Genomic DNA, 16396 nt, shown 5'->3' with positions numbered 1-16396 from the left:
CAAAACAAAAATTCTATGTCCATCCAAACTGAAAGTTAAATGTGAAAGTATGAAAATATTTTCAGACTCGCTGGGTCTCAAAAAATAATGACCATTTCTCTAGCCATTCTCCAGAAATTACTGGTGGATGTGTCCTGCCAAAATGGAGCCAACCAAGAAATAAGTATACAAAAGCCCCTGGAAATGGGATCTCCACAGAAAAGACACAAAAGCAATTTTCATAATGACAGTAAAGGAAAATGCAAGATAGCATCTGTGCCACAAGCCAAGAGAACAACCTTTGCAGGCTGGAACCAAAGGTCTGAGGGCTCCACAAGGGAACCCTTGCACTGCACACTTAAACTGCTCAGTCTGGTCCCTGGCACAGAGTAAGCACCCAGAAAATGTCCACTGTCCATGCTAGCTACTGATCTGATCAGAATCACACAAATAGATGTCTCAGTTAATTTTCATCAGAAACTCCCCAAGCCCTACAATGATCAGGTAATGTGTGGAAGCTGTTTGCGTATTTGAGTACCCCAATGCTTCTCGAGTTGTGCTCTAAAGAACAATAATCCCACCAGATGCTCCTCAATAATAGGGATCCAAAGCAAGGAAAAGCATGGAAGACGTCCATACTAAAGGCTCTGAGAAATCCTATAGCAGAGAAAATGACTTAACTTTGTATCATCCAACATTTCCCAAATTTGTAGTTGAACATGAAACTCATTACCAGAAGCATATATTAAAAGTACATGAAATTGGCCAGGCGCAGTGACTCACGCCTGTAATTTCGGCACTTTGGGAGGCTGAGGCCGGTGGATCAGCCGAGATCAGAAGTTCAAGACCAGCCTGGCCAACATGGTGAAGTCCCGTCTCTACTAAAAATACAAAAATTAGCTGGATGTAGTGGCTCATGCCTGTAATCCCAGCTACTCAGGAAGCTGAGGCACGAGAATTGCTTGAACCTGGGAGGCAGAGGTTGCAGTAAGCTGAGATCATGCCATTGCACTATAGCCTGGGTGACAGAGTCAGACTCTGTCTCAAAAGAAACAAACAAACATACAAAAAGTGCATGAAACTGCTGCTCCATGGAACCCAATTTAGGAAATGACAGTAAACGCCCTGGGTAAGAGCCTTCAGCTTAACACTATCCAGAAGCTCTTGTCGCCCAGGCCGGAGTACAGTGGTACAATCTCAGCTCACTGCAACCCCTGCCTCCTGGATTCAAGCAATTCTCATGCCTTAGCCTCCCAAGTCACTGAGACTACAGGCATGCAACACTATGCCCGGCTAATTTTTGTATTTTTAGTAGAGACAGGGTTTCACCATGTTGGGTGGCTGGTCTTGAACTCCCGACCTCAGGCGATCCACCCACCTCGGCCTCCCAAAGTGCTGGGATTACAGGCATGAGCCACTGCACCAGGCCACTTTATTATGTAATTTTAAAGGAAATAAAATCTTGCCCAGATTCCAAGAAACAATTTGGTATTATCATCCAATTGTATCAAATAAGAATAAATGGGTAGCTTGAAACCTACAAAGCTCAAAGGTATTTTACAGATATTTTATCTTTATCTTTATCTCCACTGTGATAGCACACTGCATGGTGATTTGCAATAAAGGTTATATCTTATTTTGAGAACAACTAGGGCAATAGAGAAGAATAAAAATAGAGTTCATATACAAAATAGGCCACAGTCTACAAAGGAGTCCCAGGGTATCACATAAGTGAGGAAATACTCCTTCCCTGTCTTGTAATGCCAAGCAGTATTTAGTAATTGTCCCAGACACTGGACTAAATATATTTAAGTAGAAATGGCCTATGTTCTTTAGTAGTGTGCTGGTACTTTCTATAAGGACAAAATTAATACAGAGGTCTAAGAAATGACTCGATACCCAGAAGGAAAAAATGTCAATGCTTACAACATAATTTGGCATTTAGGGATAGTGAATAAAGTCTGGTCATCGAAAGGGAAAAGGTAAATTGCATCTATTTAACCAAGGAAAATTTATTGATAAAGATATAATTATGACTATTGGAATAAAATGTGTAATTACTGAGCAATTAGAACAAAGAAGAGAAAATGAAATACTCTGGTGACTAGCAAGGGGTGGGGTACATGGTAGGGACTCAATAAATGTTCACTGAAAAATGAAAGTAGTGACCTAGGAAAGGGGATGGGGCTCCTAAGTCTAGAAAGTCATGAAACATGGAGAAGGAAATTCAGACACAGAGAAAGGCTTGGGTTGCAGAGCTTAAGTCCTAGAATGTTTAAGTAACTGTTTTAAAAAATGGGATTTGATCACTTGATACATAAACTAGAGGTCAGCCCCCAAAATATCTACCTTCTTCAAGGTCCCCAAACCCTAGAAAAGGGGTCTAAATGCTGAAGGCAGTCCCCAGCTAAGATGTGTGAAAGTAGAGAAGACCCATTATTACATCAGACTGCTAAAGAGAAAAACTGCTTGTTAGTAATGACTAACTCCGACCACCTAGAAAATAGAAGGGATGAAAATCAATCATCCCCATTTAAAAAGTTAATATGAAATACTGGACAGTAGAAGAAGAGACAAACAGGAACTCCCTAAAATCTCCCAGCTAAGCTTCAGGGTCTGCTGTGATACATCAACATTCTTATCACTGAAGGAAGACAGGTCAAAACACACACACGAGAGGTTCCCTCACTTGTCCCTCCACCTCCCCTTTCAAACAGTCACACAGGCACATCCACCTCTGGTAACCAGCAGCTATGTGTCAGTCTGGCAATTTCCAGAAATCACTAACCACTGATAGATCTTTGACTCTGGGTAAACTGGTTTCTCCTCTTTTCCCCCTCACTCACTAAACTAGGAAAATGCTGTTTATCCATTCTAAGTATTTGTAAATGAAGCTTATAAAATATCAGATTAAAATGCACCATCAAGATGTTCTAAAGCTTGGTTATCAGGAGTGTACCATTACTCAATGCTTACAGTTTACAGCCCTTAATTTCAATTGTCACCACAATATAGGTGTAATTGACCTACATGCACACACACACACACACACACACATATCAACAAACACTGACCCCGTGCTGACTACCCTGTGCAGAATGCTCTGAACGTTTATCTGTGTCCTTTACCTGTGACCTATGGTCCATGATCTGCTGATACTCTAAAGGACCACGCCCTTTCCAGGTTTTATATCACCCCAGGCCTGACAAGGAAAACAAGGAGTTGAAGAGGGAGAAAGGGTAATAAACTCCATGGCTATGTCTTCCTCCTCCCTCCACCCTGTCACCCTCTATGATAGGCATCTCACCAACATTCATGACATCAGACACCTCCCTAACCAAGCCTCCATGTGGGCCCTTCCTCAGATTCCAGGATGAAATGCTCAGAGTGACCCAATTTCAGCTTCTTTCAGAAAAGCAGATAAATCATGCTTCAGTCTTTGGTATGCCAGAAACTCCCCACTGGGGCGGATGCATATTTTATCTGTAGTAAGCTACAGAAAGGTTCAGACCTGGCAGGGAGCAGTAGATTACACCTGTAATCCCAGCACATTGGGAGGCCAAGACGGGCGGATCACTTGAGCTTAGGAGTTTGAGACCAGCCTGAGCAACATGGTGAAACCCCGTCTCTACAAAAATATAAAAATTAGCCTTATGTGGTGGCACCTGCCTGTAGACCCAGCTGCCTGGGAGGCTGAGGTGGGAGGATCACTTGAGCCCAGGAGGTCAAGGCTGCAGTGAGCCAAGATGGTGCCACTGCACTCCAGCCTGGGTGACGGAGTGAGACCCTCCCTCAAAAAAAAAAAAAGAGAAAGAAAGAAAAAACAAAAAAAAGAAAAAGAAAAAAAGAAAGGTTCAACATGACTTTGGAGGCAGCAGAAGTAAGGAAAGGCCGTGAAACTTGTCAGAGCCCCTGGTATGGCAAGAAGGAAAAGAGGCCCTTACAAGTAAGGCAAAAAGGGAGGCAGGCAAGCCAAACTCTGGAGCTGGGGAAGAAATAAAGATGTGACAATCCTAAACTAATCCTCCTGCAGAGGATCACCCTAATAGAAGAACCTCTGCCGACACCTCAGTGTCCCCACCCTAGTAACTCCAGGTCTGGCTCCTCCAGCTCTGCATTCCTCTCAAACCCAGATGGATCCCTGGCCTCAAGGCTCTGGCCTACACCAGATGCAGGGCAGTTCTGCATCCTACGACAGCAGGGTAACATGAGTTCTTGGCATTCTAAAATGGAACTCCTCATTTGTTTTCCCACTGGAAACACCATTGCACACAGTGGGCAACCTACACAGCATCAGCAGCACAATGCAATAATTAAGATGAAGTATGGCTCACGTAGAATTTTATGGGGTGCTTGTATGGAAAATGTGATCTGAGTATCAAAATACCTACTTAAAATGAATTTCTGGAATGAAATCTTCTAAAGGTTTGAAAATACTTCTGTAATTCAACACCTCACAAACTTTTCCTTTTGAAAACAAAAAGCATCTTCACACTCAACTCTGGGCTACATGAAAAAATACCCCCCAAAAGAATTTACTGCAGAAGTCTCAAGCCTATATCAGCTATAAAAGAATGCTTCCCTCATGGCACCTCTCTATATAGTGAACAAAGTGTTTAAGAGGGCAGGATATGAAAAGAATCCTTTTCTAAAAAGGCTAGTATTTTACTCCACTCAAATTGAGCCATACATCTTACTAGTATTCAGTCGGCTTTTAATTTTTCAGTCTTTCAGTACTAAAGTAGATAGCAAAGTACACATTTTGAAACTTTTATTAATAGAGTTTGAATTCACAATAAACCTCAAGAAAATTACTAAGACCTCTCGCTGTACTAGAAATTTGTGGCACAATATATCATTCCAATAAGTGGATCATGAAGGTGTGAAAAAAATGCTGATCTTAAGAATTTTTAACATACTAGTACTTGATGTAATAAAATCTGACCCATATATCCCACAGTACACATTGCCATTGAGATGGGAAGTTGTGATCCACCAAGGGATGGAAAACCTGTATTTCCCTATCATTGATTCCAGAATTTACAAGGAACTCAAAGAATTCAACAACAAAAAATAATGAGAGCCCCATTAAAAAGTGGGCAAAGGAGATAAATAGACATTTTTCTAAAGAAGACATACAAATGGCCAGCAAGCATTTGAAAAAATGCTCAACGTCACTAATCATCACAGAAATTCAAATTAAAACCACAGTGAGACATCACCCTACACCAGTCAGAATGGCTATTCTGAAAAAGTCAAAAAACAACACATGTTAGCAAGGATGCAGAGAAAGGGGAACACCGATGCACCATGGGTGGGAATGTACATTAGTACAGTCTCTATGGAAAACAGCATGGAGATTCCTCAAAGAACTGAAAATAGAAATTTCATTCTATCCAACAATTTCATTACTGGATATCAAAAGAAAACAAATCATTATACCAAAAAGACACCTGTACTTAGGCTGGGCACGGTGGCTCACGCTTGTAATCTCAGCACTTTGGGAGGCCGAGGCGGGCGGATCACAAGGTCAGGAGATCGAGACCACGGTGAAACCCCGTCTCTACTAAAAAATACAAAAAAAATTAGCCGAGCGTGGTGGCGGGTGCCTGTAGTCCCAGCTACTCGGGAGGCTGAGGCAGGAGAATGGCGTAAACCCGGGAGGCGGAGCTTGCAGTGAGCCGAGATGGCACCACTGCACTCCAGCCTGGGCGACAGAGCGAGACTCTGTCACAAAAAAAAAAAAAAAAAAGACACCTGCACTTGTATTTTTATCACAGCACTATTCACAATAGCAAAGATATGGAATCAACCTAAGTGTCCATCAATGGATAATTGGAAAAAGAAAATGTGTGTATACAGACATACACACACACAGTTTTGTGGGTATGTGTATATAGATGTAGATATACACATACATATAAACACACACAGTAAAATACTATTCAGTCAGAAAAATGAAACCATGTCTTTTGCAGCAATCTGGATGGGACTAGAGGCCATTATCCTAACAAATAACTCAGAAATGTAAAGTCAAATGGCACATGTTCTCACATATTAGTGAGAGCTGAATAATGCATACACATGACAGAGAGTAGAATGATAGACACTGGAGACTCAGAAAGGTGGAAGAGTGGGAGCAGGAAGAGGGATGAGAAATTACTTCATGGGGACAATTTACATTATTCAAGTTATGGTTACATTAAAAGCCCAGATTTCACCATGACACAATACATCCATGTAACAAAATTACACTTGTGTCCCTTAAATTTACACGAATTACGAAAAAAAGAAAACCTGTATTCCCGGTATAGGGTGAATGTGGTGGCAACAGACACCAATGAATCATAAATCTTCCCTTAGCTTATTAAATAAAACTAGTGTGCCACTTGGTGATGTCACCTTGGTGCCTTCTTACATACTTGCTTCCCAGATTTGATACCTCTTAGGAGGTAACACGTGAGAGAGCACATTTTCCTCATGTGCTTCCGGTTTTGTGTTCAGAGTCTCTTGTCACTGGGAACCATGCAAGTGTCTGGGTTGATTCATGGCTGAACCAAAGAAGCTCAAGTTTCAATGCCTCATAACTCTGAGGATGAATTGCAGTAACGCTTCATGCTTGGGGCGATGCAGGCAAACCATGTGCAGGTTGTAGCTATTAAGAAATTCAAGAGCATGACTGCTCAAGGGCACTCACCCAACAAGGTCATAATATTCAGACATCCTTCTGCTGGCACCACACCTGCTCCCAATCAGTCATCAGGAGTCTAAAAATCACAAGTTTCACGGAAACTATCACAGAACCACACTGGGAACAAACCAGGATTTGCATCAAGAAGAATACTGGCCCATGTGTGGGCACACAGGCGTGCCCACTCACCCAAAGTGGAAAGACAGCCATATCCATCAAAAGAATACAAGTCTTATTTTTGCCTTTTTAATACTTTGCCTTGAAAACGTACTTACAATTATCAAAACAATGTAAGTCAAAGAGACCAGGCTATTTTCTCTGCAGCCTTTTCAGTATTCCTACAGAGACCTAAATTCACTATACTTCTTGTGTTCACAAGGGTTCTAAAAGCACTATATTTTTTCATGTACCAAATATTAATAATACCAATTGATATGATCAGTCATCCAAAATGCTATTTCAAAACAATCATCATTACTGTTTTGGTCATAGTGGAGACTGTAGCTAGTTGCCAGCCTCTAAAGCATATCTCAAGGCACTGCAACTCAAGTGGAAAGTGTAACAAAAACATGTGCTGGCCAGTTAAGCTGGTATTTAAATGCAACACTAAAAATGCATTTCACACCCAACTTCATCAATCACCAACCAATCCTACTTTGCATCTTGGCTACCAAAAGAAAATGGGATTTGTTTCCCTAAAGAAATATGTCACTGCTCTGCTTGAATTATTAAGCTTTACTATTACAGACAGAAACAGAGTCAAAAAAAAAAAAGAAAAAAGGAAACAAAATTAGACCCAGGTTGCCATCTACAGACTGACAGAAGCATTGCACATTCATATAGCATTTGGTAACTGAATCAGTAAATATCAGCAATTTTTAAAAAAATGAAAAAATATGTGACTACAATTTTAATTATTAAAAAATCAAGATAACCTATGAAGTCTCTTTTTTCTAATTCAAATGAAAATACTACATAGGTAAAGAACACTAGATCAAACATTTGCACAAGTTAACATATGCTAGAAAATAATCATAGCTATTCACCCTAACCCTAAAATTTATCACTTTGAAATAAAACTAAACAGTTTATTTAATATCAAATTTAAAATGCATTGTAAGTAGAAAAAGCCATGTGAATTTTATCTCTAAACCCAAATTTTTGCATTTTTTTACATTATTATGAGTTCTTACACCCTTCACTTTCATTTTGCTTCAAATTCTTATTGCTTTTACCTTTCTAAAGAATAAGAGCCCTCTTGAAACATGAGTATTCAAAAGCACATACTTGGTTCTAATTACTAAAATAGATGACATTAAAGTAAAAAGCAACTTTAATAATAAATGAATATGAAGGCTGAATTAAAGAAAGAGAAAGGGAGAGGGACTTTTGATATTATAATCTGGAAGATTTCTATAGTCAAAGACATCTGCAGGGAGATCCATTAAGAACCAAATTGCTCAATTTTCAGTAGTGTGGACTTAAGCTAATATGCTTAGTTATCAAGTGACGGTTTAATCTAGTGAACTGCACAAAATCCTTTTTCATTTTTCCTGGAAAAAATTGTCTTTGGAAGCCAAGATTCATTTTCCAGGTTATATGTTCTTTCTATCCAAATGAAAAGATACAAAATGCTTGTAGATCAGTGGTACAAGCCTGTTAGTGGAGGAAAAAAAAAAATCATTCCCTAAAACCTTCCTTTAAAAGACACCAGCAGCATTTCCTGTAACAATGAGATCCAGCAATTTAAACACCTGTAATCTACACATTATCAAACCACATTGGAAAATACAGACTTAAAATGGGCTATTATCTAAAATAACTGCAAAATTCTCTAAAGAAAAAAATAAAAGAACAGGAAGGCTTACACCTTTTCTTTTTAAAATACTATTTGCTTCAATAATAAACACTTTTTTTTATCTTCATGCCCACCAACACAAATGTTGTTAAAAACTACTGTGAATTTCTACAAAAGCAAAAATGTCAATAATTCAATTTTTTTTTTTTCAGGCAGGGTCTCATTTTGTCACCCAGGCTGGAGTGCAGTGGCACGATCATGGCTCACTGCAGCCTCAGCCGCCTGGGCTCAAGTGTTCCTCTCACTTTAGCCTCTCAAGTAGCTAGGACTACAGGTGCAAGCCACTACGCACCACTAATTTTTTTATTTGTTTTGCAGAAACAGGTTTTGGCTATGTTGCCCAGGCTGGTCTCAAACTCAAGCAATCCAACTACCCGCCTTGGCCTCTCAAAGTGCTGGGATTACAAGCATGAGCCACGGCACCGGCCAATAATTCAACTTTTTAATGAAGGTTACTTTCCCATGAACAAGGGATATGTTAATACAGCCTCTTGAGTTCTCAAGTTTTTACAAATGAGATAACCTGAAAAGATGATCATTCTCTTTCTTCCAGGCGACAACTACTTAAAGACGTTTTAAAAATACACTGGAAGTAAGGGTTGGGATTTCCATAGGCTAACAAGAACCTCACAGAAAAGAAACAAATAACATAAAGGCCTTTTAACAAAAAAAAAAAAAAAAAAAAAAAAAAAATGAAAAGTTTAAGGAGGGTCTTGTTTCATAATGGGTATTAAAGTATTACAGAATTAACTATTTTTAAACTTCCATCATTCACTCACTCAACATAATTATTAAGTGTCTCAGACCTGTGCCAGTTATTGGAAATAAGAAAAAACTAGTAGGACGTAGTCCAAGGCTTTGGGGGCTTCACAATCTAATATCTATTAATTTTTTAAAGCCTCTCTTATTCTTAGTGCTCAAGGTAGGGTATGTTCTTCAGGGCTAATTTCTTTTCTTTGATTCTTGTCACATAATAGGCACTTGGTAAATATTTGCTGACTGTATTTCACCCTAGCATCCTTGTTTTCTACTCACGGGAAAGGACCGTACAAATTTCAAGGTAATCAAAACTTTAAAAAGAAATCTTAATAAGAACCCACATTTTTCAGATAGATAATGGAGCTAAAGAAAAAAAAAAATAGTTAAATGAGTTGCCCAAGGTCAAAGGCAGAGCTGGGACGAGAATCTAGGACTCATAACTTCCAGCTAGTCTCGATCATTTAGGTCTTTGATGATTTAGACCCCTCCACTTCTCTGTGGAACTGGTTCACCCATTTCGCCTGTTCTTTTAACCTAGCCTCACGCATCTTTGTTCTGACTCTTTAACCATTTGTGCAGCTTCCTCTAAACCCTCACAGGAGTTCAAACTGTCTCCTCAGCTGTGAAGCTCATATTAGCTCTAATTCTAATGTAACTCTTCATATCGACTTTGAAATAAGCTGGAGCTCCCAGGTGGAAGGTAAGGCTTTGCCCATTAATCTGAAACCTGATCCCATCAGTACTCTTCCTGGCACCCCTCACCGTCCCACGGGTGGGGTGGGGTGGGGAGGGGTGTGTGAGGGGATCTCAGGGCAAGAGAAGCAGGAGTCATTCCACTGGTCTGCTTCCCAGCCAGCTATTCCAAACCCCAGTGTCACTCCACTCTGAGAACACACTGGGAATAAAACCAAAACTCGCCCCTCTTACAAAAACCTAACATCAAAGTTAACAATTTTCATTGCATACTTCCTTAGTCTACCACACTTTTATCTCATACCAATGAAATCTTGGACTAATGCAATTTTTTAGTTTATTTTATACCATCTCTCACCTGCTAGTGCAAGATGAAACTACATCTAGTTTTGCTGAATAGGTTATTGTTTACTGATAAAATGTTATGTCTATTTAGTATTCTCTTGGTTATCGGTATAATTAACAAAATGACTTTTCAGGAAAGATGATCTTTGACTAATAAATCATAATGAACGTGGGCAAGGGTTATAGACACACAAATAAGAGACCAATATCATAGTAGTTGTAGGCAAAAATAGTAATCAAGCAATATCAGTGGGAGCAGAGGATGAAAAAAATGTACTTTTAAAATAAGACTACCACAAGATATATTTGATCTCAAAACAAGTGTCCTCATGGCACAACATCTAATTAAAAATAAAAACCGAGCATAAAAATAGCAGCATCTCTCATATACAAATACAATGTTCTTTGAAAACTCTCATATATGAAAATAAGGAATATCTTCTGTGGGCCCAGAGAAACAATGGATCTATTTAAGAATTAAAATTATATCACAGGCTTAAGATAATAATAACACACTTACCACTGTTTGAAATGGTTCCTTGTGAATTCTTTAATTTTACATTTTGTTTCACTTTCATCAGTTTTTCTGAATTCACGTCTCCTTTTTTCCCTTTCCTCTTCGGGGGCTGAGGAGATGAGTTGTCACTGGGTCCAACTGTTGACTTAGATTGGCGATCATTTCCCTAAATGGCAAAGTATTAGACCCTTATTATTAGCTAATGAACTCTCAAAAAGATTCCCAGTAAATACATGTCATTAACTACTGGTAAGCAGGGCAGGGGCAGGGAGGTGTATTGTCCTGGTTCTGCAATTGTCCATCTTTATACAGTAACTCCAAATGTATCTTCCTGGAGGCAAAAGGGTCTAGGAGAGGAAGGAGGACAAAAATAATAGCTAACAATCATTGGGTTCTTAATATGTACCAGGTATTCTATAAAATTGTATTCACTCAATCCTCATGCTAGCCCTAGTTACTAGCTCACTAGCCTCATGCTGGTGAGATAGACACTACTGTTACCACATCACTGTATAGATGAGCAAGTGGAGTTTAGAGGATAAATCTTGTGTAAGGTCCTGTAGCCAGTCAGGGGCAGAGCAGCTGCCTCCAAAACCACTGTAAATCCACTGCCTTCACAGTCCTTTCACTCCTGCACCTTTCTGCAGAATCAGCCAGTGTCTATTGGATGAGAAATGGTGACTTCCCCCAGAGTGATCAATTAATCTACAAATACTTTCTTAACAAGTTGTCGCTATGGGTGTATAGATGCCATCCTACAAGCAGCCATACACTGTGCTTGTAGAAATTCTCCAATATTAACGAGTCTGTTGGTGACCACCATGGTGTCTAAGAATCGCAAATCCAGAGCAACACACAGACTCAAGAGGCTCAGGACCACATGTCCCCACTTGTTCCCGAGGGAGCTGCGCAGCTGCTTGCCCCTACTCCCAACAAGGCAGCCAGGGTGATCACACCTTCCATGGTCATCTCTGGTCCCCATGTGTCTCTCACAATGAAGACCCTGTGGCTGCCAAAAGTGGGCTCCTCCACACAAGAGGGAGGTTGAGTTTCGGTGGCTCTTATCACTGGCCCAATACAACTCCTGGGGAGCAACATAGCAGCCACTGCAGTGGGGGCTACTGCAACGAACAGCTGTGCTGATACTGAGCCACTGCTTGGCCACTGCTACAGCAAGAAACTCCCTCTTGCCAGGAATGGTAGCTCCAGCCTGTAGTCCCAGCTACCTAGGAGGCAGAGGTGGGAGGATCGCTTGAGGTCAGGAGTTTGAGGCCAGCCTAAGCATCGTAGCAGAACCCTCCATCTCTAAAATTAAAAATTAAAAAAATCAGCCTGGCGTGCCGGTGCATGCCTGTAGCCCCAGCTACTCAAGAGGCTGACACAGGAGGATCACTTGAACCCGTGAGTTCGAGATTGCAGTGTGCTGTGATCACGCCACTGTACTCCAGCCTGGGCAACAGAGTGAGACCCCATCTCTAACAAAAAGAAAAGAAAAGAAAAGAACAAGAAACTCCCTTACTAAGGCAGCCTTGGCTCTCAGATGCTCAGGTGCTAAACTTACCTGAGAGTATATGGTGAGAGGCTGTAGGTAGCGGAAAGAATGCAAGTTTTAGAAACCCCAAATACATGGCTGAGAGCTGCTGCTCTGCCACTGAACACGGGGACCATGGGCTAACTAACGCTTAACTTCTCTAAGCCTCAGTTTCCTCATTGTTTGAGTGGAGTGAATGTACTTGCGTTTAGGTCTAGCACGAGGATGCAATGATAAGGCTTATGCAGTGACTAGTACAGTGCGTGATGTATGGTGTTTGTTTAATAAGTATCAGAATGCTTTCTTCAAGAGCAGAGAGTTAATCTTTTTCTTAAAAATCATTTCAAACCCATACCATATTGAGTGTAATCTTTATGCAACATCTGTACTATGCTTGTGTCTGAAAGTAAATGTAGTAGTATTAAATAAACAAATCTGCCTAGAAAACTACTATAACTGTTCATTTTAAACATTTATATATTCAGTCATCCAGAAGCACTTAAATGGATTTAGCCATCATCCAATTAGGAATAGAAAAATTCACAGCCTTACAAATGAATTTATTTATGCTATTTTGTCATAGCCTACAAGTAAATGAATTATGCATAGGTTTATTAACAGTATGAAAACTTGTCCAAATCTATAACACTTTTTGTGTAATTTAATTTCCTATTCCAACTGCAATTTAAACATACAGTTTCCATTTAATAATTATGGTAACTGCAACCAGAGGTTTCTTTTTTCTTTTCTTTTCTTTGAGGATTCTTTCTTGAGAATCTTAAGCTCTGCTATAAACTGTCTGGCAGAAGAAATAGATATACGATTATAGTAGAGGTTCCAAAACCATCAGCCAAGTCCAATAGTCCCTTTTATTCTCAATGGAGTCTTTCATCCCAAGATTTTAAAATTTTATTTTTTTTAGATGGAGTCTCACTGTGTCACCCAGGCTGGAGTGAAGTGGTGCGATCTCGGCTCACTGCAACCTCTGCCTCCTAGGTTCAAGAGATTCTCCTACCTCAGCCTCCCAAGCAGCTGGGATTATAGGTGCACACCACCATGCCCAGCTAAATTTTTTTTGTATTTTTAGTAGAGACAGGGTTTCACCATGTTGACCAGGCTGGTCTTGAACTCCTGACCTCAGGTGATCCGCCCGCCTCAGCCTCCCATAGTGCTGGGATTTACATGTGTGAGCCACTGCACCTGGTCGGTTTTAAAAATTTAAAATCTTTAGATGAGAAGATCAAACTTTCACACGCCGTTAGCAAGCTTGCTAGAATGTTCTGAGATGCTGTTGAACTTGCAAGGACTGGAATGGAACCCAATGAATGAGAAACCCTGTAGCTCAGTGGAATCCTTTCTGCAGTTCTCTGGGGAAAGCATTACTCACAAAGGGGCACGACAAGGGAGATGCAGAAGCCCCACTCTGGAGTGCGTGTCTTTCTAAGTCACCTCTCTTGTTTATGAATAGACAGGAAAGTTCTGATTTATCAAATTTCTGATAAAGACACTCGAAAAAGGCTAATGTTGGAGCATTAAGACTAATTGATTCAAATCACTACATAATGCATAGATTTGGCAGCTGACACTCATGCATTCAATTATTGAGTAATAACTAATTTCCAGGAACTTTGTGAGTAAAAAGTAAACTAAACTAAGACAGGAAAGAATTGCTTTGTAATTAGAAAATTTAAAATAATTGAAATGCTTTTCTTTTCTTTTTAAGATGGGCTCTTGCTATGTTCCCCAGGCTGGCCTCAAACTCCTGGACTCAAGCAATCCTCCTACCTCAGCCTCCTCAATAGCTGGGTTTACAAGCGTGTGTCACTGCACCCAGCTAAATGCTTTTTAAAAAAAAAAAAAAAAAAAGGAGGGTGGTGGGGGAGAAGAGAAAAAAGTTGATTCATCTGAAGCGTTATGTGAAAATACATAATACACTATATAATGTATAAATTATATACACATATAATTCATATATTTCTTTTACACAATTACAAAAATTATACACAGTTAGAGAGGGGAAAGGACAAAGGGAGAGAGGGAGCTTTTTCTTTCTGTAAGGCTTCCACATGTGACTTGTAACTCAAATACATAGACAGTCATTGCTATTTGCAGAGCATAAGAGATAGGGGAGGTTTGCTATCTCACACAGCTATCCCAGTAATAAAACGATATCACTGGGTGTCCCTTATGTGCTACATACACATTAACACAAACACCAAATTTATAGTTAAGGATTATTATCACCATTTTATAGATAAATTAACTTTCTAAGGGTCTGATTTTTCTACTACATTGAAACTTTCTAATGTCCAAAACACTAAAAACTCCTTAGTATATAGTATGGTTCCCTAAAGCAGCCATCCCAGAAGTAACAAATTATGGCTTTATCTCAAAGTAGAAGAAATCAACAAGCAGCCTAATTTGACTGGGTGTCCTATGCAAAAACTAGACCCCCTGAGATACTCCAACCACTGTCCTGCCCTTTTTCTCACATGCATATCGGTATGTCCAAAAGGAATACCAAACCTCTGGCTCAAACAAAAAGCCTAAAACAGACTCCAATCATCCCTCACTCTACCAAGATTGGGACATTTTTTGTTTTTGTTTTTTGAGACTGTCACTCTATCACCCAGGCTAGAGTGCAGTGGTGCTATCTCGGCTCACTGCAACCTCTGCCTCCCTCATTCAAGCGATTCTCGTGCCTCAGCCTCCCGAGTAGCTGGGATTACAGGCGCCCGCCACCACGCCTGGCTAATTTTTGTATTTTTAGTAGAGACGGGGTTTCACCATGTTGGCCAGGCTGCTCTCAAACTCCTGACCTCAAATGATCCTCCCCACTTGGCATCCTAAAGTGCTGGGATTACAGGCATGAGCCACCACACCTGGCCAAGATTGGGATATTTCTTAAACAGTTCCCTAGGCTCTTTCCAACTAGATCCAATCAACTCAGGTTTTTTTCATTAGCATAAAAACTCATTTCCAGTCCCCAGGAAAATGTGCCAAAAACATACAGACCAAAAAACATCAAATTTAAAATAATTTTGTGAGAGGTTTGCCTCAGTGAGCAGCCTTCCCGATGTGTGTATTTCATGGGTGCACCCAGAGACATTATAAGCTGGGGGGGGTGGTGGGTGGGGACTACATGGTGACTCCACCTGACATTCCACTCATCTGCATATCTGGTAATGACAAGAGTAAGAAGCCCTTTTACCTGTACCAGCCTCAGTTTCCCCCATGGCAAAATGGAGTTTTGGAGTATGAGGAATTTATCTTAATATGTTTATAACTTGCTTCACAGTGACATTGTGATACTTGAATAATGAAATTTTTTTATCAAAACCATAGAAATCATAATATTTGATCCCGTAAACTACTGACCATAAGATGTATAAGCCAAATGGTAATAAGGACAACAAAAGATCATTTAGTCGTTGGCTCTCACTTTCAAACACTTTCCTGATTTTTTCATCTTTTCCAGTAGAGGGTGCTGTGATTCCACACGGTGTCACCTTGCCACTAGAAAACAGCCTTCTGCAGATGGGTTTATTCTTCAAGCTCAGGGAATTTAAGATAATTTATTTACATCTTCCTTTTGTTTTTAAGGCTAGAATCACAACTTAAAATTTTTCTCAACATGCTAATTTCTGTGACTCCCGCAGCACGGAGGCTGTAGAAGGAATGACTTCTGGTCTGTCTTGCTTTGCACAAGGCATTCCCCTGGCTCCCTGACCAACTCAGTTACGCACCAGCAGGGGTCCCTGTGTAGACTATGGCAGCTGCTTTCTCTCTTTCTCTCTCATGTTCTACCAGTCCCTCATCCACACTCCCTTCTATATGCAAAAGAGCAATTCCTAGAAAGCCATGTAGGGAAAAATAAACTTCTAAAACTTAGTTCTGTGTCCCCTCTGATTTGCATCATGACTTTAGGGTGCTTTGCCCATGGATTTTGCAGTGGTTCCTAAAGCCAGAAACTAAGCTATCCACACACAGTCCCCTTCACTCACACCCCTCCTCTCAGTGCCA

The 16396-nt window shown here is 40.2% G+C and overlaps 1 protein-coding gene across 1 annotated transcript in view; it reads right to left on the bottom strand.

Moving 5' to 3' along the window:
* Positions 1-16396, bottom strand: part of DCDC2 (doublecortin domain containing 2) — a 190667-nt gene that overhangs the window by 96808 nt on the left and 77463 nt on the right. The window contains exon 8 of the mRNA XM_055264063.2: positions 10846-11008. Within this exon, the coding sequence (XP_055120038.1) occupies positions 10846-11008 (163 nt within the window). The remainder of the gene's footprint in view (positions 1-10845; positions 11009-16396) is intronic.

Source organism: Symphalangus syndactylus, chromosome 23, assembly GCF_028878055.3.
Source record: "Symphalangus syndactylus isolate Jambi chromosome 23, NHGRI_mSymSyn1-v2.1_pri, whole genome shotgun sequence".
Classification (NCBI taxonomy): Eukaryota; Metazoa; Chordata; class Mammalia; order Primates; family Hylobatidae; genus Symphalangus; species Symphalangus syndactylus.
The sequence above is the reverse complement of the archived record's forward strand: the minus strand, read 5'-3'. Positions and strand labels throughout refer to the sequence as shown.